Source organism: Chenopodium album, chromosome 23, assembly GCF_948465745.1.
Source record: "Chenopodium album chromosome 23, dcCheAlbu1.1, whole genome shotgun sequence".
NCBI classification, from domain to species: domain Eukaryota; kingdom Viridiplantae; phylum Streptophyta; class Magnoliopsida; order Caryophyllales; family Amaranthaceae; genus Chenopodium; species Chenopodium album.
In genome coordinates, this window is record NC_137856.1 from 3139419 (window position 1) to 3160912 (window position 21494).

The 21494-nt window shown below is 34.0% G+C and overlaps 3 protein-coding genes across 3 annotated transcripts; 1 reads left to right on the top strand and 2 right to left on the bottom strand.

The window, feature by feature from the left end:
- Positions 1-405: 405 nt before the first annotated feature.
- On the bottom strand, positions 406-3626 carry LOC145609600 (putative auxin efflux carrier component 1c). Its single transcript, XM_081665051.1, has 6 exons — positions 2564-3626; positions 1930-2203; positions 1369-1454; positions 1104-1261; positions 906-982; positions 406-481 (listed from the first exon to the last, which is right to left on the bottom strand). The coding sequence occupies exons 1-6, from the start codon at positions 3624-3626 to the stop codon at positions 406-408; spliced, it is 1734 nt and encodes a 577-aa protein (XP_081521177.1).
- A 3392-nt stretch (positions 3627-7018) lies between these two features.
- LOC145608383 (uncharacterized) lies at positions 7019-11150 on the bottom strand. Its single transcript, XM_081663996.1, has 4 exons — positions 10650-11150; positions 9192-9421; positions 8389-8667; positions 7019-7317 (listed from the first exon to the last, which is right to left on the bottom strand). Exons 1-3 carry the CDS (start codon positions 11023-11025, stop codon positions 8389-8391), a joined length of 885 nt encoding a protein of 294 aa, XP_081520122.1. The 5' UTR covers positions 11026-11150; the 3' UTR covers positions 7019-7317.
- A 3216-nt stretch (positions 11151-14366) lies between these two features.
- LOC145608868 (uncharacterized) lies at positions 14367-21235 on the top strand. Its single transcript, XM_081664461.1, has 7 exons — positions 14367-14441; positions 14538-14972; positions 18065-18117; positions 18233-18297; positions 18416-18494; positions 19478-19786; positions 20760-21235. Exons 2-7 carry the CDS (start codon positions 14557-14559, stop codon positions 20912-20914), a joined length of 1077 nt encoding a protein of 358 aa, XP_081520587.1. The 5' UTR covers positions 14367-14441; positions 14538-14556; the 3' UTR covers positions 20915-21235.
- The last annotated feature ends 259 nt before the right edge of the window (positions 21236-21494 follow it).

The window sequence follows — 21494 nt, forward strand, 5'->3', positions numbered from 1 at the left end:
GTAAAGTTAGGAATACTAGAATATTTATTCTTACTACTAAAAGCTAGAGTCTCACATTCAAAGTCATTCAATAAATACGTAGTAAATAAAAACCATGGTTTATCACCACATCTACTTTTTCATTAGAAAATGATAAATTGATAACCAAATTTCGTTTCACATCCTAAAATTTTACGTTGTGATGTGAAGATTAGCTAAAAACATATGTTGTTTTGTGGATAGTCTGCGTTTTATTTGAATTAACAATATATTTATTAATGTTACCATCCAAAAAAAAGATAAAATTCTCAATTTTATTAATGTACCAACCAAAATTGGGGTAAAAATGTAAAATATTCTAAGAACTATTTGAACATTTCCAGGTACTCCACCCTTTTTTTTTTTTTTTGCATGCTGCTATTTCCCTCACTTAATAATAAGGCCCAACAAGATGTAATACACTAGTGTAATTGGTAAAGCTATCAACATTCCAAAGATAACCCTGCATCCAAATTGAGAACATTTTATTAGTTACATTATATTCAATTAAATACAGTTTTAAAACTTCTCAAAAAAATAATAATAATAATAATAATAAATAAATAAAATAAAATACAGTTTTAAAAATATATATGCTTATTTTATTTTTCATAATATTATGCTACTTTCTTATACTATAAACTTTATACTTTTTTCATTGCAATCTCAATGACACTTTTTTTAAGTATAATTATATAAAAATCAGAGTCGTGAAAGAAACGAAGGGAGTAGTATGCATATATGTTACATCTTACATGCATGGACCCTTATGTTTATGTAAGCTTTAACCATGAAATAATCAACAAAAATGTACAAGTTTTCATTCGATATAATAGGATTATGTGAATCTAGAGTTAATAAGAGCAAGATTGAGAGAGAATAATTACGCGGTACTAAGAATATCAGGATGAACATTGTACTCCTTGGCAAAGACAAAGGGCACAATTGCTTGTGGTAGAGTAGCCTAAGAATCAAATTATCAAAAATGAAATATAATCAGGAAAAAAATTATATGTATTATTTAACCAAAAAACACTTTTAAGTTAATAAAATATTTTCTTAATTTTTTGGTTGATCAATTTTACCTGTACAATAGCAACCTTTAAGAGAACCCCTTTCAACCCAACAATAGCCGAAGTAGTTGCCATTATAGCAGGGCCTATGAAGAACCTCACCACCGCCGCGTAAGCAGCCATCGTATGCCCACCAGCAATTGGATTTGGCTGCAATGCCATGAACAAACCTACAAATTGGACGTATAACATACACGAAACTTAATTATGAAATGTAAGAACCCTACGTTTCTCGTCTGATTTGATCTTTAGACAAACTAGAACTAAATTACCGTACCTAGACTAAACATTGCCATCCCAAGCCCTCCATCAGAAAGAATTTTGATGGAATTAGCCACAATTACAGGCATTTCAACTTGCCACCTGTAAAATTTTCCCCAAAATAAACACTTTAATATAATCATGCTAACGTATTCCCTAAAAAAAAAAGTAAAGTCTAAGGTAAAACTACTTATCGAAATTGAATGATTTTTAATGAATTTAAATTAATTATATTTAAATTAGTTATATTTAAATTAATCATATTGAAATTCAATTATATTAAATTATTTTACAAGCTTAAGACAATTTGATTGGAATTAAATTATTTTTCTTGAATTTAAATTATTTTTACCAACTAAAACCATTTTTTTTTAATGGAATTATGTTTGTTATTTAAAGTTATTGAATTATGAATGATTAAAATTTATTTTTACTAATTTTAATCTGTTTTAATTATACAAATTGAACCTAATTTTTTCAAAACTTAAATTGTCTTTCGTGAATACTGTACATTGTATTGCTTTAAGGTAAAGTAAGCAAGGTCTAATAAGATGTTCAATGTCAGTATGTCACCCACCTGAATGAGATCAAGGCCCAAACAAGGCCTATAATACTAGAATAAGTGTTAGGATTCCTTGTAAGTTTTCTTGAAACCATGACCAAAATGAGCTTAGTCATCACTGTAGCAGGTGGCATTGAAGTGGGCTTGGGTTCACAAAGATCAACAGTTTTGGGCTGGGCCTTGGAGATCATTATTGAACAATGATTTAACATTGGGCCTTCAACTTCTTGCCCATTCTTGCCACATTTGTTCTCAACTTCAAGTCCATCCCTTCCATAATTATCATAATCTACATCATCAAAAAGCAAATAGAATTAATATGATATCACATCAACTGAAAATGTTGTCATTTATTATGGATTGCGACTTCTCCAAATTCCAAAATTGCATGTACAAATTACATGGATTATTAACATATAAGTATGATGAATGCACTAATTTCATGGTTTATTATTAACATATAAGTCTGGTGAGTTACTTAAGTTGTTATAAAATGATTTCAAAGAATAAAATTATACGTGATTAGATTCTTTGATAATACGGATATTTATCTATCTTACGCTTGTTGACAATTTAATATTTTGCCATACAACCAAAAAGAGTAGGAATGCATGCATTTTTTTTTCTTATTTAAAAGATAAAAGCAAACCTTTAGGGTTAGCATTTTTTCCTTCATGAACATGATCGTTTTCATCACTTCCTCTAAACACATGCAAACCACTCCCACCAATATCACCACCCTTCTTCATCATCTCCTCCTTCTCCGGTGCTGGCTCCTCGGCCGGGGCAAATATCCCTCCCATTGACGGCTTCGGATACTCCCCACCACCACCACCACCACCACCACCACCACCACATTGTTTCTCCTCATCATATCCCAAATTCCAAAAACTCGAAACCCTTAAACTTCTACTACTACCACCACCACCCTTTCTAGTATCATTATTCACACAAGAATAAAAAGTATCAATCTCATTAAAACTAGACACCCTCTTAGAAGATTGAAGCGAATAAATCTCTACATTAGTCAAGTTAGAAGGAACCCTAAAACCCTCTGATCTAAAACTCATTGATTTCCTAACTTTAACATGAATTTTCCCATCTTCCCCAATTTTCGCCTCAGTCTCCAAACCCTCTTTCCCATCAAGTGATACTACATCAGGATCAACCTTAACTGATGTAATTAATTCCGAATTACCAGGAAATCGTTCTGAAATTAATAATCTTGCACTCCTAAACTCAAACATAACCAACAATATAGTATACCATATTATACATTGTAACACAACTATTTGGACCATCAATTCCCCTGAAGAATCTCCATACATTCCCTTCAACAAAGGAATACCCATTACAAGAGTGTTTGGCAAGGTTGAAAGTGAAAACAAGGTGATAGACGACTCGAGCGAGCCACCACCACCACCGGCTCTACGACTAAGCATAGACCAAAGAAAAAGGACAAACAAGACGATGAGTTTTTGGAGAGTATCCGCCGCAATGAAACGGTAGTTCATTGCGTACGGATTGTTTTTTGAGATGAAATGAAATGAAAGAAGAGGAACAGCAAAAAGAGCAACAAATCTATTGATTCCTGAACATTGAGCTGGTGTAAATATTTTCCACCATTTCACTGAACCATATGCAACTATCATTGCTACATAAAGGGGTACTACATTTGCTAACACATTATACAAATCTTTTAATGATATCATTTTTATTATATTTTCTTTCTATAAGGAGATATAAACCTAGAGAGAGATGAAGATATATAGGATATTACACCTTTCTAAAGATGATATATATATACTAGTTTTGTTTTCCAGGTTGTTTGATAAAATTTTATAATATACATTTTGGCTTGAATGTTAAATCTTACCTTATTACGTAAGGGGATACTCTATACAGGACATATACTCTAGAACATAGTTTTAGGTAATTAAATTGAGTGAAACATTAGGCACACAATTAAATTGACTTAAATGTTACACTTTGACTGGGTACATAGTTTTAGCATTAAATGAGTTGAATGAAATAAGAGGTTATAAATAGGATATTAGTTGGAGTATTAAAATACTATAAAAGAAAGATAGTTAGGTTAATGATTATTGAATACATTATTAATGAAGGTAATACTAGTTATACTAAAAAGTAATATATAGTGGATTTGGATAGAGCCATAAGAGGAGAGTAATATAAATTACAATACTACAAAAATACGATTCCATTTGATAAATGTAACAGTTAAAAAACACGGAGGGACTAGAGAGTATATATAAGAGCACCGGTATCAAAGAGAAATTTCTATTCTTTTAGCTTTCTTTTGAGATCTAAAAGGATCCTCATCATAAATGTTGTGGAGTATTAGAGGATCCTCTTGCATTAAAGTGGATTTTCTATATTTTTAAATAAAAGAAAATGAAAAAGAGTGAATTGAAAATATATAGTGGTTTTATGACTATATGTAAATATATAGCACACAGAAAATCGAAAAGAATTCTCTTTGATGTTAGGAATTTAAAGAAAGAGAATGACGAAAAAAATGAGAACAGTGTGAGGTAAGTGACGTACGGTAGAAAGAAAGTTTTCCAAAAAAGAAATAAAATAAAAGTTTCCCTCAAATATAAAATAAAATAAGAGTGAATTTGGAAACTTAATTGGCTAAAATAGAGCTTTTGAAATCGGAGTAAGTATTTAAATTCGATTTGATATTAAGTTCGAAAAATTACAACTTACTAAGAGTAAAGTCTAATTAGGGCAAAATATATACACTTGTTATGGATTGCAATTTGACTTTGACACTTTACATTCATTCACATTATAACTTTCTAGTTACTAAGGACAAGATACAACATACGCCATTCATTTTTTGTTGCAATTTGACTTTAACACTTAAAATTCACATAATAACAAGGACAAGATATATACACCTTTCATTACTAATTGCAAATTTAACTTTGACACTATAGTAGTATCCACGATGTTATGTGGTTGGACTAGTTTCAATGCATGTATATGATTATGTTTGTGGTCAAAATTATGCATTGGCTCATGTACTAATTAAATTGTTGTAAGTATATAGAAACAGAGGAAGTATATAGATGAAATTAATTCGCAGATAGTCAGATGTCGTGATGTCCAAAGAGTTTTCGGTGATGACAAGGATGAAGAGAGATAAATGGCGAGTTTGTTAAGTTTATGTAGTATACGCCATGTTATGTGATTGGATTAGTTTCAAATTTTCAAAATGTAGGTATGTTATTGTATATGTGCAGTGGTCAAATTATGCATTGACTTGCGTGTTAATCAAATTTGCTGTGAGTAAATAGAAATAAAAGGAGTATATAGATGGAATTAATTTGTATATAGTCAGATGTCGTGATGTTCAAAGAGTTTTCGGTGATGACGGGGACAAAAATAGAGAAGTGGTGAGTTAGTTAAGTTTATGTATGTATGTACATACGTAAGTAAGTGTTGGATGATAAGGAAGTCAAAATGCATAGGAATTGGGAAGCAACAGTTCTGAAAACATAGCATCATCATTTTGAAACTTGTCAATCAATTGCAAAATTATGCCGACACATAAAAACACTTGTAATGAAAAAACACCTAAACTTTGCTAATTTCTAACACTTGTAACAAATTTCATGCCAAACTTTTAAAAATATTAATGAGATGCTTCTTTCTGTACAAACAAAATTCAGTGTTGCAAATCATCTTGTTACCCTGCCATTTTATCTTGGCTAAATTCCAAGTGTGATGCACGTGCGTGATGTTTCAATGGATACAACCAAAACTATCATTTACAACCATCGTTGACTACCTAATGAGCAACCCTTTGACTTCTTGAGTTCATCACTTTTAATGATACTTTTATACTTCCATGCAAGAACATGCCATGGATTGGGAAAAATAAGGGTGAGTTTAGTTTGAGATTTATCAATGAGCTTATTTACTTATTAATTAAATTTATGTCGATTTTAAATGAGTTTTGAATTGATGTCGATTAATAGTGTGTTCATAATAGCTAATGAAATGCATTAATTGGTAGAAAATCCGCCAATGGAGATGGAATAATGAAGTTGATCGATGAGTGAAGTGTTTACAACTTGTTTAGAAGAGAGTGTATGAGATTGTTTGCCACAAGAAAATCAAGATTGAAACGATTTTAAAGAGATTAGATTAGAGCATGGATGGAAGGAGCTCATACATGGCAATTAGTATAATCTTGTAATAAACAAATACCTAAATTGGCTTATTGAAAACTTTTTACCCGTGAAATAAGCTCATCAAAGAATATGATTCCAAATTAAGCCTGTTGATCCACAATTTGTTTATCATATGTGTGTCAGTTTTTTCTGTTATTAGTTACTGTAACGGACATACTAAAATTCGTTGGTGACGCTGACTACAAAGCATTAAGCACCCTAGGGTTTGCTCTAACAACCACATAATATGTGCACAATGCACTATATAAGTTAGAGTGTAATAAGTACAAAGATTTTACCTATTTAAAGGTTAATAAATTACTTATGTAACAATTTAACACTTATAGCTTTGCACAATTTATGTACTAATTGTCTAGTGTCACCACCATGTATATAATTTATATTGAATGTCAGTAAAAAAATTGTTGTGGAATTAGTTTCATTTTATATTTTCATAAAATTAGCTTTTTATATATCCAATCAAAGATATTAATGATCGAAATTGCAAATTGTCAAGATTGGTAACAAAGAATTATAGGATACTCAGCATGATAGGTATCAAGGAACAATCAACCAATTTTAAGGAGGTTCAGTTTTGAAAGAGAGATTAAGTTTGTTTTGAAGAATTCAAAGTAACCAAAGAAAATGGAGAACTGATTTTGGCACACCTCTAAGTGAAAGCACAGTTTTCTATGCTCTTCTCACATAAGGGTGTGTCAAAAACAGTTTCCAAGAAAATGGTGTGAAAGTGAAACACATGGAGCAATAGGACTTATACTCTTACAGGAGCATGCATGTATAGCAACATATATTCAAATTTTCAATATGTTTTTACTATACATATTGGTACAAAAAATAGAGTACAAATTTTAATTTTTAAGTTCCTCAAAAAAAAAAAAAAAAAAAAAAAAAACAGAAAATTAAATATACTTGCTTGCTTGTCTTGTATTACATGCATTGGTGGCTAAACTTGGCCACATAAATTACAGAGAGAATACTAGAATACAGCTTATAGGAAAAGATTAACTTAAAACATCCTTCCGAAAGTAGAGGCAAAGTTAACATCGATCAGACAGTAGCAATGCTGTTAAGGAGGTGCGCTGATGCCATTTTTTGCGTTTCCATGAGGTTCCTGCCATGACAGCTTCTCTAAAACAAAGGATGAAATTGTAGCAATTCATCTTCATAAGGTCCATATCTGCATTGATTATGAAATTAGGAGCCTCTCAAAGGAACTTTCGTGTATGCTAGATAGATTTAATGATCATGTTATCCTCTTCAACGACTGAGTTTCTGATGTATAAAATCCTCTATCCCACACGTTGTGTATGAGTGACATGTATATTGTTCATGTGTGACACATTTTGATTGCTTGATACTATTACTACAGCATGACACTTATTTATGAATCAGCCAAAATAAACGGCACATATAAGCAATGGTACACAGACTGTGGGATCAACTCGGTTAAGAATTTGATTTCTAACACAATAATATATTTCTCCATTATCTCCGGTAAGTTATTTGATTGTAGTCTGTGACTCTGTTCTAATCAATGATATTAACTGTGAAAATGGAGAGGGGAAAGTAGGTTCATTGCTTCATTCTAAATATAAGAGTAAGTAAACACTGAACCATGAAGTAGTTCACTAGTGATTAGTGAACCAGAAGGAAGAGTGTGGATCCCACATAAAACTTGCATTACCATTTTTTGTCCCTGCCTTACAATCTTGGTTCATTAGTGAACTAGTTTTCTTTTTAGCCAAACTCTAAACATAAATGGACGACATGGTTAGCCATATAAACCTTCAGATGAGTGTGGTGGTGTGGTGCACTGGTGCTAACTTGTGTGCTCAGTGAAACCGATTACCAAACCACCTCAAGCAGTTTATCACTGACATTTAAAAAGGGTGAATCAGAGAATCAACTCCTCCTTTTTGAGATTATCAATTACACTCGACAAATGGCATAAATTTTAGCAGCCAATAAATAGTGTTAAAATGATCAAACGAGATTGCAACTATAATAGGGCAACATATTCAAAGATGACTAGAGATGAGATCAAAACTAAGACAGTTTGAACCAAAATCAGCTTTTCATTTCATTTGTCAAATTGCTTGTATATAACATAAACATAGAATATCAGGGGTTTCATATATTAAATGTGCTTCAACTTTTATTTTCCAAACAAAACTTTTCAATTGAACAATTAGACAGATATACAGCAAAACAGACATATTTGTCCTAGTCAAAGATATATTGCCATTACCTAGAGGGAAGAGAAAATAGGGACACCGGGTAGAGTGGCACCAGCATCAACGATGAAAAAATTGCCTGTTACATACTCTGAGGAGTCGAAGAGCAAGTATCGGACAAGAGATGTTAAGGCTGGATCAGATGTTCCAAATGTTCGTAGAGGAACAGTATTCACAGCAACCTTGTTAAGCCAGTCTTTTTCCATGAGATTCTCGGTGATCTCAGACCTGAATAGTCCAGGAGATATGGAATTAACTCGAATTTTATACATGCCGAGTTCCAGGGCCATCATCTGCACCATCACACACCGTTAGATAGCTACCCATGACACAATTTTGCACCCTCCTCAGGGAGGGGGGACGCTAAAATGCATGATAATTATTTTTCTATGTTATGACTGCTGGCATAACCAATCCCACACCTCTTTCATGTAAGGTTTACTGTGTTTACCCTCTACTTGTATCCCTTGTCACTTATAAGTAAATCAAGTACTCAAAAGGGAGCGAACATTTGTGAGACACTATAAATACTCTTACACAAAATAAATATGACAAAATTTAAGTAATCAGTGACCACCCTCTTAGTCTTTAGAATTCTGAGTATTAAGAGAAACACAGTTAGACATCAAATCAAGCAATGGTCATGGATTTTCACGGTGCAAGCTACTTTGTAAATTGAAAAATGATCACATATCTAGATTCGTTGTTCAATATTGAAGATACTCTTATTTAATAGCAGTTGGAAGGATACTAGCATGAAGGATAAGCATCTAATGTCTGGTAATAACTTAAGGTGACTCTAGTCAAGTAGAATTACCTTAGTCAGTGTATTCAGGCCTGCCTTTGATGCAGAATAGGCTGAGGATCCAGGTAGCTGGCCTCTGTTCAGACTAGCAATTGAAGATATATTGATGACTGATCCTTCTATCTTAGCATCACGCATGCGTATGCATACAGCTTTCGAAACCAACCATGCCCCAGTCAAATTAGTTTTGAAGTTAGTATTCCATTCCTCCTCAGATAACTCTAATGAAGTTCTCACATTACCTGCAAATAAAAGAAAAAAAAAATTGAATATTGTTCATGTAGCCCTGGATACAGTGACAAGAATTAATATATGTTCAGGTAGTCAATTAAGATAAGATTTCTAAAGAATTACCCCATCCACAACCAGATGCATACCATGAAAGCAACTTTAAATGCATACTATTATACTATACACTTACTTGAGAAAGTAATCTGTGACAAAGAAAAATACACCCATATAAACAGGAAAATATGTTGTACAACAACAAGGTATGAAGGAAAGACTATACACTTATACAGGCTCAAGATGGCCAGAAAAGCAGAAATAGGCAATGCAAACAGTTAACAAAACCTTGACGAAATATCGGAAGTGATGATTTATAGGATCACTACAATTTGTATGACTTAATACAAAGTATCATTGGCAGGGGAGACCGGGACAATATGTTATATCTAAGCTCATTTTTTCCTTCTTTTTGGGGGTGAAGAGGGAAATGGATAACCTTGATCCCTCAATTGCTTGGTTACATAGATTCGTCATCATCCAACAAGAGGGAGGCTCCAACTAATGCAACCCCTCCTAGCTTCCCCTCGCATGTTAAGAATCTTAGAAATTCACATTTTGTCATGGATCAAGAATTCTATAAGCGAAATTCTATAAACACCGTGTTTTTAAGGTGGTAGTGGACGTAGTGGTGATATCTTTATCTTGGATGGACGTGGTCACACCACTATGAAGATAAATTTTTCAATGTGAGCTCGTCAAATGAGCTAAAAAATAGTCTTGGTAGTAATTAAAGCTAGGTTCACGTAGTCACGATAACTCAAACGGCTTTCGCAATGCCTAAAGTAATTAGGTAGTCGGAAGGTGCAAAGTTCGAAATCTCATTCGGAAGAAGTGAGAAGCCAATCATTGAAAGGGATCACACAAAAAACTTAACAAGCTATTGCTACAATTATAGTACTACTTTTACAATACTAAATCCAAGCATAACACAGCCAAATTATACATACAAACAAACAAATTCTATCATCCTATCCAAGTAAAAACAAACAGATTCCATAAACATTAAGACAAAGCAACAATTTCATTCAATTCAAAATCATATCACAAACATTAACAAAACAATTCCTTGCTCAAATCTACCAATAAATCAATGTATAATCAAATTATCAACCTAAATCAAACAATAACATTCAAACTCAACAATGAATCCATGATTTAGGAGAGAGAAAATTATTAAATTACCGCGAACACCGGCATTATTAATAAGAGCATGAATACAACCAAACGCCTCCCACGCTTTCTGCACCGACGCATCAATCGTCTTTCCGTCGGCCGAAACATCAAGCTCAACCGCCACCGCTCTCACACCGCCATTGAAGGAGGAAGAAGATGAAGATGAAGAGAGAGAATTGATCTGATCGCAAAGAGATTGAAGGCGATCAATACGACGAGCAGCGGCAATAATTTTGCAACCTGATTTAGCAAGATCGAGGCAGAATTCTCTGCCAAGACCAGAAGATGCACCTGTAACCATAACTACTTTGTCTTCCAATTCTGGAAGTTTCCGCCATTGTTGAGAGCTTGAGTTTTGTTGGGGTTTATTCTGGATTTCCGCCATTTTTATGTATGAGAGAAGAGGGGAGTTTGTTAAGGGGTTTAAATAGGGAGGATTTATGAGAAGATTATTGATTGGGTTAGTTGCTGTGAATTGATAATGAAGTATTATTATGATTTGTTGCAATTATAATCTTTGATTTGAGCTCTATCTTCACAACCGTTGTTATTAATTTATACTGTACCAATTATACTGAACTACTGTACGTATTTATGATCATGTATTATTACGAGTATTATTATTAAGACCTTGCTGACCCCGAACATTAGATAAACATTTAAAGTATTTTCAAAAGTGATACTCGTATCAATTTGATAAAATATGTCAGAATTACGAATCAATTAATATAATTAATGTTAAATTACAATTCGTAATCAATATTTCTACCTTTAGGGTCTGTTCACATTTACTAAACTGAACTGATTGGAGCTGAACTGAACTGAGCTGAAATGGATATTTTATGAGAGAGGGAAATTAGGAGCTGAACTGAACTGAACTGATTGAAGGTGAACTGAACTGAACTGAACTGATTGGAGCTGAATTAAACTGAACTGAATTGAAATTAAGTAAAAATGAACAGACCCTTAGTTAGACGTTCATTAGCTTTTGCCTTAATTACGGAGTATTTTTTAGTACCGTTAAGTGTTAATTACGTTGTATACTACTAGCAGTATTTTTATTCTTTTATTTTATTTTATATTATTTTTTTTACTCCGTATGTTTTTATTTTTTTTTGTGTGTGTGAGTGTGTGTGTGAGAAAGAGACTATTAACAACATGTGTTAGACTTCTAGCTTAAAAGTCTTTAAATAAGCATTGACCCAATTAAAAAAGTAAGCATTGACCCAAGATCAGATTTCCTTGAAACAAGTAAACTTCCACTTCATTTTCCCAGAAGTTTAGGGTCTTCTTCAATGAAATCTTCTGTCAAATACAATACAATAAATCCCACTACAAGCCAAGTCAAATACAATTCCTAACCACACGCACATAAAATGTGTAAAATACAGAACATGGTTTATTGCCTATAGTTGTATTTGAATACTATTGGCCTGGATCCTTAAATGAACCCCAAACACTGAGATATTCATACTTTACAAGTCTAGAAGGTCAGCCCAAATGAATTATGGAGTACATATGTATGTATTCATTCTTTTTAAGTTTGCATAATTTAAATGTCATTAGAGACGAAGTTATTTAATGGAGATATGGGTTAATTTACTCACACTGGTTACTTAAAAAAAATTTATATTAATAGTAGATACAAAATTTGGACAAAATCAAATATGTTCCTATGTTTGAACTCACTCATCTAATATGTGGAAGTATTCTGTAAAATTTTTAAGAGAACACCTAAAAGAAAATATTTCTCAAAGAAAGTTATCAAGTACGGAGGGGGAAGTATTATAGAGAGTTTTATTTTAGTTTATTATATCTATAGTTTCTCAAAAAAATATGAAAAAAAAAATAAAAAATAAAATTAAAATTGTTAAGTACTTGAGGGTGTAAATCCAATAAATGCCAAAATATACTCCCAACATTCATAAATGAGTCTAATGTCTCGGCCTACTTGACTACAACCGCAAAACCATAAATTAGGGTATGTTCACATTTATTGAACTGAGCTGAATAGCTAAACTGAATTGATTGGAGCTGAACTGAACTGAATTGAACTGAATAGAGCTAAAATGAATATTTTATGAGAGAAGGAAATTAGGAGTTGAACTGAACTGATTGAACCTTAACCGAACTGAACTGATTGGAGCTAAACCGAACTGAACTGATTGGAGCTAAACCGAACTGAACTGATTGGAGCTAAACCGAACTGAAATTAAGCTGAAGTGAACACACCCTTAGTTGTTCATCAAATGGGTAGGCTGAACTGATTGGAGCTGAATAAACGGAACTGATTGGAGCTAAATTGAACTGAACTGAAATTAAGATAAAGTGAACAGGCCCTTAGTTGTTCATCAAATGGGTATAAAACTTAGTTGTGTGGATGAGTATAAAATTAACTTCATGCACTATTGTACCTTTATTTTCGTCAAAGTTATTACTTATTTACTAGAATTACACTAGGGAGTTTCGTCAAAAAAAAAAAAAAAGAAATTATACTAGGGAATGGGTGTGGCCACAAATTGGGTTAGTATATACTCGTAGAAAAACTGGTATAGGTTTGGTTAAGAGTCTTAGTCCTTAAAAAAAAAAAAAAAAAAAAAAAATCTGAGTTTGTATGCACCAATGGTGGAAAATTGCATCCTTATTCCTTAGTGAATGAAAAAAAAAAAAATTCCTATACATTACAAGAGGAATCACATTTTTAATCCAAAAAAAAAAAAAAGGAATCACATTTTAAATTTTACATTATTTATGCTAATCAATATTGAATTTGAATTTCTTCTAATAAAAAAACCCCGAATAACTTAGGGCTTGTTTGACATCGTTTTTTGTTTTCAGATTCCTGTTTTTTTGAAAACTAAAAACCAAAAAAGGAAACAAGAAAAAGGGGTTTCCACTTTTCTGTTGTTAGTTGTCAAAATTATCTTAATTTCAATAAGTTTAAATAATTTGATTCATTATGTGACATATATCATATCATTTTAAAAAACAAAAAACCAAAAAACAGAAAACCACAGTGATGCCAAACGAACCCTTAGATAATTTGGAGTTGGATTTTTTTTTTTTGGTTGTATTGTTATTAAACTTATTGAGCTTGTACCAGGCCCAAGGCCCAAAGCCCAATCCTAGTCCCAATACTCACAAACTGCTTAGTGAATTAAAATCATACCACTTGAAAAGAACATATAAAATCACATATTGCTTGAATTTGTGTGAATTTGATAACTGAAAAGAACACTGGCTCAAGTTGTTTGTTTGTTATTTTAATCGGGACAATTTAAAAGTGTACGTACTTTATTCACATTTTCAATTTCAATTACATTTTGTGAAAAATCATATAAAATCTTGCATTGTAAGATTCATCTCAATGTGTGTTACTCCGTACAAATACATAACTAAAGATATACGGAGTAAATGATTAAAATTATACACTGACTTACATGAAAAATACAAATATATATATAAGTTGCAACTAAATAAAAATAGAGAATATTTTCAATTTGATTCTTTTTGCATAACCAAAAAAAAAAAAAAAAAAAAAAATCAACATCGAAAGTCGAACCTCTTGGGCCTCTCACAAAGCTAGCATCTAAAACGATATCCACGTAATCTACCCATAATAGGTCCAATACTCTCACACGTGCCACAACCTCAATTTGCATTGCACCCATTTTCGCACGTGCCACTCTCCCCCCTTATTTAAACACTAACCGCTCTTTACTCTTCACCGTTCTCCACTTATCTCTCACACACAAAACTCGCCGGAATATTCCCTTCTTCCACCGTATACGGCGAACTTCCGTAATTCTTCCGCCATTTTATCCTATTTTCTCTCTCCTAGGGTTCTTCCCAAACCCTAATTTCCGATTTCTCATCGATTTTCGATTGATTTCGCAGGTGATTGTGAATTTGTGAAATGCCGTATTTAGTAAGGGAGAATCTGTTCATCGGTAACATTGGAGATGCTGCTGAAGTTCTCGAGAATGGAAGCGATGAGATTACGCATGTATTGTCAGTGTTGAGTTCATCGTCGATTTCGTTTTTCAGTGAATGGAGGAGTTCGCTTGTGATTCCGGCGAAGGAAATCCGGCGAGTTTTTGCCGGAGATTCGGAGTTTGTTGATGGTTCGAAGAGCGCGCTTTCGCCGGAAAAAGAGGTGTATAATATGGAGTATGCTGGAAAGGATTTGAAGATTGTGAGAATGGCGGTTCCACTTAAAGATACTGAGGATGAGAATTTGTTGGATTATTTGGAGGTTTGTTTGGATTTTATTGAAGATGGAAGGAAAAATGGAGCTGTTTTGGTGCATTGTTTTGCTGGTGTTTCTAGGAGGTAATTCTTGTTCTTTGATTGTTTGAATTAATTCTGTTTTGTTTTTTGTTGATTGTTGATATTGCTAGGTTGTGCTAATTTAGTAATCTTTACCGAGCACTTAGTCAGTAGTGATGTAGACGGAATTTGATCCCGGGTTTAATGAACTAAGCTAGTTGGCATTCTTGGCATATACCGCGATTATCAAGTTTGGAAACTTAGATGTTGTTCTTTAATGTTTCTCTGAGCAAACGTTTTGATGGGCAGGCAAGTGGCGTGTAGGCCATGTAGCGGTGTTGTCTTATTGTTGTGATGGTAGAATGTAGGTTGTGTATTGACCACTCAACGACGGTTTTGCTACTTCATATGGAGTAGTAGACAAGAAAGTGCAGGCAATTATATGAGCCATGTTAAATTTTGTTTCATTATAATCCAAATTCTGTGGCATAGAAGTATGTCTTTGGCTTACCAGTCCAAATTAGCAAATTGGCTCTCTCATAATTTGTGGTCAGAAATAGAAAAGAAACTTTGAAGATACACTACTTGATTAACAGTTATGAAGAGTTTACTTGGCTGTGGATGTCTGATTTGTCTGTGGACAGATATTTTTGGACTAAATTGCTGAACTACATACTTGTATAATTCAGGCAAGTTGGACTGTTGTTTAGTGTCTGTGGAAAACTGACGCCCCAATGACGGTTATGTAGAGCATGGTTTTTGAGAAGGGCACTATTTCTTTTTTCAGAGAGAGAGGGGGGGGGGGGGGGGGGGGGGGGGGGATGTATGCCAGCGTTAGTTTTGAGATGGACATTAGTTTGGGAGAGGGTTTCTCTAGATGGTTTTTTCTGTTACTAATGATTTTGAATCACACGTAGTAGTGTAGCACGAATGCTATGATATTTTTTTGGATGGAAGTTATTGCTTATAGGTTTCAGCTTTGTAAATAATTTTGGACCCTTAAGATGCTACTAACAGTGTAAAAGAAGGGGAGGGAGGGGAAGAGGAGGGAAGGGAAGGGAAAAATGATGAGTTTTCCTTCCAAAATGGAGAGACTAATTTTTTACAATTTAATCCCTCCATTTCACTCCCCTTCAATCCCCTTCCTTCCTCCTTTGTTATCTAGATGAAAGATAATTCATCCCTCCATTTCCCTTCCCTTCCTTTCCCTCCATTTCCTTCAATCTAAACATAGTACAAGGAAGACACATTTCTGATATATTTGGATAACAATAGTGAAGGGAAAGGGAGGGGAGAGAAAAAGAGGGAAGGGAAAGGGAGGTGAGGGGAGGGAGAAGGTGACCTTCCATTTTCCTTACAAATCTCTCCAACAATGGAGGGATTTGGTTTATTGAAAGGGGAAGGAAAATGGATCCTTCCAATTCACTCCCCTTCCCTCCTTGCATTAGATATTCACACAAAGGATGATGCATTCGTCCATTTATCTTCTTTTCTTTTCCCTCCATTTCTCTCTATCCAAACATGGCGATAAAGAAGTTGGTGATTACTTTGTTTCCTGGTTCCTGAGGGTCTGATTTGTTAAGCAGCTGTTTTGTAGATGGTAATGGAGTGAATATTGAGTTTCAGATAGATAACCACAAATAGTGTTCCTATGCCTATCTTACAAGTGATCTTTTTCTTTCTGATGCTTTATATTGGAATTCAATCGAACTTACTTTCTGGGATGGATAAAGAACAGAAGCACTTAATATGGTATATGTGAGATGACTCACATGCTGCTTTAAGTGTTTTAACTTGCAATCCAGTCATGATTGTTGTTTGTGGTTTATTAGAATTTAGACTTGGAAGTATTTTAGCCTTGTTAGGTGATTGCTTTCTTCTCATCTGGTGGTCTCATTATATATATATATATATATATATATATATATATATATATATATATACCATTGCTCTTGCTGCTCACAGGAGGGCAGGGCATTAACCATGGCATCCCAAACTTAAAAACTGAAGTATTCTGCACAGGCTAGCGCGGCTTGTTCTGGTAGCTTTTGATTTAGCTTTAACGGTGTGTTTGGATTGAAGGAAATGGAGCGAAAGGAAGGGAAGGGAAATGGAGAGATGGAGTCTTTGTCATTTGGATACAAATGAGGAAGGAAGGGAATTGGAGGAGAGATAAATTGAGGGATTAAATTGTAGGAAATTGATCCCTCCAACAATGGAGAGATTTGGAAAGAAAACTCATCATTCTTCCCTCCCCTCCCTTTCTCTCCCCTCCTCTTCTCCTCCCTCCCCTTCTTTTCCTCCCCCTTTCTTTATCCAAACATATTGTAAGAGAATTTGTCTCAAATTTGGGATGCAAAGCAATACTTACAGAACATTAGAACTTTGAATCTGTAGGAAGTGAAAGTCATGCATAAGGTTGAAACCTAACGTCCAGATGATATAGATTGTAGAGTCTGTTGTTTTTTAATTGACGTACATTCTTAGAAATGCTAGAAGGATAAGGCTGAAAAACTGGAAAGACTTGTCACAGAGTGATAGATGTGGTCCATATGAAGATGTTGACTTATTGAGTAACCAGGCAAAGCAGTCTTCTCATGTTTGTGGTAAAAAAGATTTCTGTGGTTCCGAAACATATTGTTATAGACTTTTAATCTAGGAAATTAGATTAACTTAAAGCAAAGTGGGGACTTCATGCATTTTTCTCTTCTTTGTTCTTTTGTTACTGTCAATTTATGAGAAATAGACTAGCAGAATGGTACTGATTTTTGAGCTTAGATTTAGTCATCAATAACAAATTCTTTCCATCACTGTCTTATATAAGAATTATAGAATTACACTGATGATACCTTGAGAAGAATGAAGCTGGGTGTTCATTTTATGTATTCCACTTAATTTGCCTTTATTTTATGATATCTTTTGTTTGGAGAAGGGTGTATTTGGTAGTTATGGTAGACTTAAAATAGGTCATTTGTATAATCCATAACATTTTTTAATCTATTTCAAATAATCTGTTCAGCTTTATTTATCGATGTGCTAATAGTTTTCCCAAAATATCAGAAATGTGCATTGCAATTGCTTTTCCAGTTTTCTGCTTTATCAAGTCCTAGAGGGTTTACAAAATTTACACTCTTCTTTGCATTTGTTTATTGCAGTGCAGCAATTATCACAGCGTATTTGATGAGATCAGAACAACTATCTCAGGAAGGTCTGAGAGTTATATGCTATTCGAAGCTTCTATTGCGCTTATCTGTGAATTTTGTTCTCACTTGTTTAATGATTTTCTCCTACCTTCATTGGTCATGCTGCGGCACGTTATGCAGCTGCGCTTGAATCCTTACGGCAAAGTTGTGAGTTTGTTTCACCCAATGATAATTTTCTAGAACAGGTGAGATGTGCTTTCAAGATTGATGCTTAATGCATTGTGTATATTTGTATAGTGTTTATATTCTCAAACCTCAAGTGCCTTTCATAAACATGACTAAATTTCTTCTGCTCATCTGCAGTTGAAAATGTTTGAGGAGATGGGTTTTAAAGTTGATCGTGGTAACACCCAATATAAGCGATTTCGTTTGAGAATATTGGGTATGTCTTCCCGTTTAGCCTTTTCATATTTACATTCACCATATCTGATTGATAATTTGGTATCATTGAATTGATTATCGATGTCCATTTTGCCTAAGCTAGAACTATCTATCCATCCTTTTTAATTGAAGCTTTTTACCATGTACGGCTTGATGATCTAATTAATAGTGTGGTGTGTATAACTTGGGATATTGCTGCTGCTTGGGAGGATTTGATGGAGTTTCTTAACATATCTTGCATGTGACTGTTAAGATCAAGTTAATGTATCCATGTCGGGCTTCATCTTCCAAATTTTGGCTTTTCATTGAAATAGAGAGGTTAATTCACTCTTTTTGAGACTTTTACTGCTAAACACTCAAGAGGTGGAAAGAACATGTGTAAGAGCCACTTTCTTCAAGAATTTATTCTTCTAGTTTTGACCTTTATTGATCTGTTTCTTGCGTCTTTTTTTTCCCCTCATTGCACGAGGGACCCCTAGAGATGCCTTTTGAAGCCATAAAGTTTTGAAACAATACAAACAGATATTTCCATACAAAATTCAGAAAAGATTTCATTAGAATATCTATAGAGGCAACATAGGCTAGAGAGTGGAGAATAGCCTGTGAAAATCATAGGGAAAATTTTTCATAACTGCATTTGATTGGTATGTGGATGCAGACAGTCCTAAACATTCTTGTCCATAAAGGTGTCTAAACAACAAAATTGTTTTTGGCAAGTCAACATCTCTTAGGTCGAAATAACTATCCAGCAAACTTACTTGCTCTAAATAGCCATGTTTGCATATATGTGCTAAACTTGACCTGGAGTCCATTGCATAAAACAGCTGAAGGACATTTAGCAGTAAGATGAATCTTGCAGGAGGCTGTAGTAATATGTTTGACGTGGTATATTATGAAGCCTATTAGGGTATAACTTTTTCCTAGTCTTGAAAGCAAAAACTCATTTTAGGCCTAAAAGCTGAGTCACCAGTCTTTTGATTTCAGGTGATTCATATAATCGTGGGCATAAAATAGACAGCTCAAAGTTTGGAGCAGATCCTGGCTTGCCACTAGAGGCTGTCTCTCCTAGGCCAGAAGGATTGCCAGATGGTGATAAAAATTCCAATGTTGCATATCGTTGTAAGAAGTGCCGGAGAGTTGTTGCTTTGCAAGAGAACATTGTTGATCACGTTCCAGGTGAAGGCATGTCAGCGTTTCAGTGGCACAAAAGGAGAAGTGGAAACCCCTATGACAAACCTGATGATTTTGGATGCTCCTCCATTTTTGTTGAGCCATTAAAGTGGATGAAAGCAGGTAATTTCAAATCTTCTTTCTATCTAAATCCCTATTCCCGTTTCTTTTATCTCAACTAATGAAAAACTGACATTGCAGCAAAGGGCTCCTCCTGAGCAATAGATTAAACCTGAAATTTCCCTCTTCTTTTTACTTAAAAAATGCATAAGAAAGTTCTTCGGAAGCAGAGTACGACTGACACCCCTTGATTCCCTTTTTCAGCATGATGCTACAGAAAGATTAACCATAGTATATCCCTGAATGCAAATTTCTCGCTTCATAACAGCCCCCTCCCCCCAAATTATTGGTTTTGGCTTAGGGGTTGTTATATGGACACCTTGACTAATAACTTTGATTCACTGATGCTGATCTGACCCTAGGTTTTGGCTAGTTACCTTTACTATGGTGCAACAATAAAAGTATATTTTCATTGTCTAGCATTTAGTCATATATACTCTCTAATGTTTTCACATTCTAGTCAGTTACCTTAGCTCCATTGATCAAATGAGAGAAGGAAAAGGATACCACTCGTGTATTTTTGGGCTATTGGGGAAGAAATGGTAAAATTGATCTCATGTGGGGTATTGGAAGGTAAAAGAGGAAAACCAATGACAAAATAAAATTTAAAGCAAAAATGAATAGATCTTGAGATAACTGTATAAGGTAAGTGAATAAAACCTTAGGAAAATGGAAGAAGTATTATTTTTAAATGACACTAGATTATTGTGGCTTTTGTTTTTTGATTGGGTTCAGTGATGGAGAGTGGAGACTTGTTAAGTACACCTATTATAACTTGTATCTTGTAAAGTTATATCATGTTTTAAAATTTTACATTATGAGATTCAGGACTACTAAATTAAACGAAGGGAGTAGAAAGCTGGTTTAAGATTCCCCCCAACCCCAACCCACTCTCTTCTCAACTTTCCACTCAAGCTGCATTTGCTTTGTAAGGTAATTATCTTGTCTCATTCACCATATTATCAATGTCATACAGTTGAAGAAGGGGCGATTGAGGGGAAGCTGTTATGTGTCCACTGTGATGCTCGCTTAGGCTATTTCAACTGGTCAGGTATTCAATGCAATTGTGGGAGTTGGATAACCCCCGCATTTCAACTTCACAAGAGTCGGATAGATCTCAGCACCATATAGTTACCCAGGCCTTTAAATCAGTCAATCTTTATTGCAAGAGTATAGCACTGGAGCTTCAAATGATAGTCAAGAAACCTGTTTTTTGCTTTGGAGCCAATAAAGAAGTGCTTCCTTGCAGCACAGAGCCACAGAATACGCTACACAAGTTTGATTTTGTATTTCACCTCATCTTTTTGTTTTTTTCCTCTTTCCCTTCTGGTATTCTATTCTACATGAAATATGTGTATCTGTTTTCTAGATGACTTGAGTATGGAATCATTTTTGAAAACATATACAACTATACAAGTATAAATTGATGATGAAATTTTTGGACTTATACAAAATTTGTATGTAGTACTCTATTAGTTAAATGTGTTGGAAAATTTGCAAAAATTTGCAATATAAGATTATTAACTTGATGCATCCCCTACCACAGTGGACTCCTCTGCTTTAAGCTTGTCTAAAGATGAACCAAAATACAACCTTTAAGATTGATGTTTACTCACATCTAATTTGGAATGACAGAAGAAAATATAAGGAAGAACTCAATCAAACATCGACATTGCCCCAATGCCTCTTGCCTCTAAAAACACTTTGATCT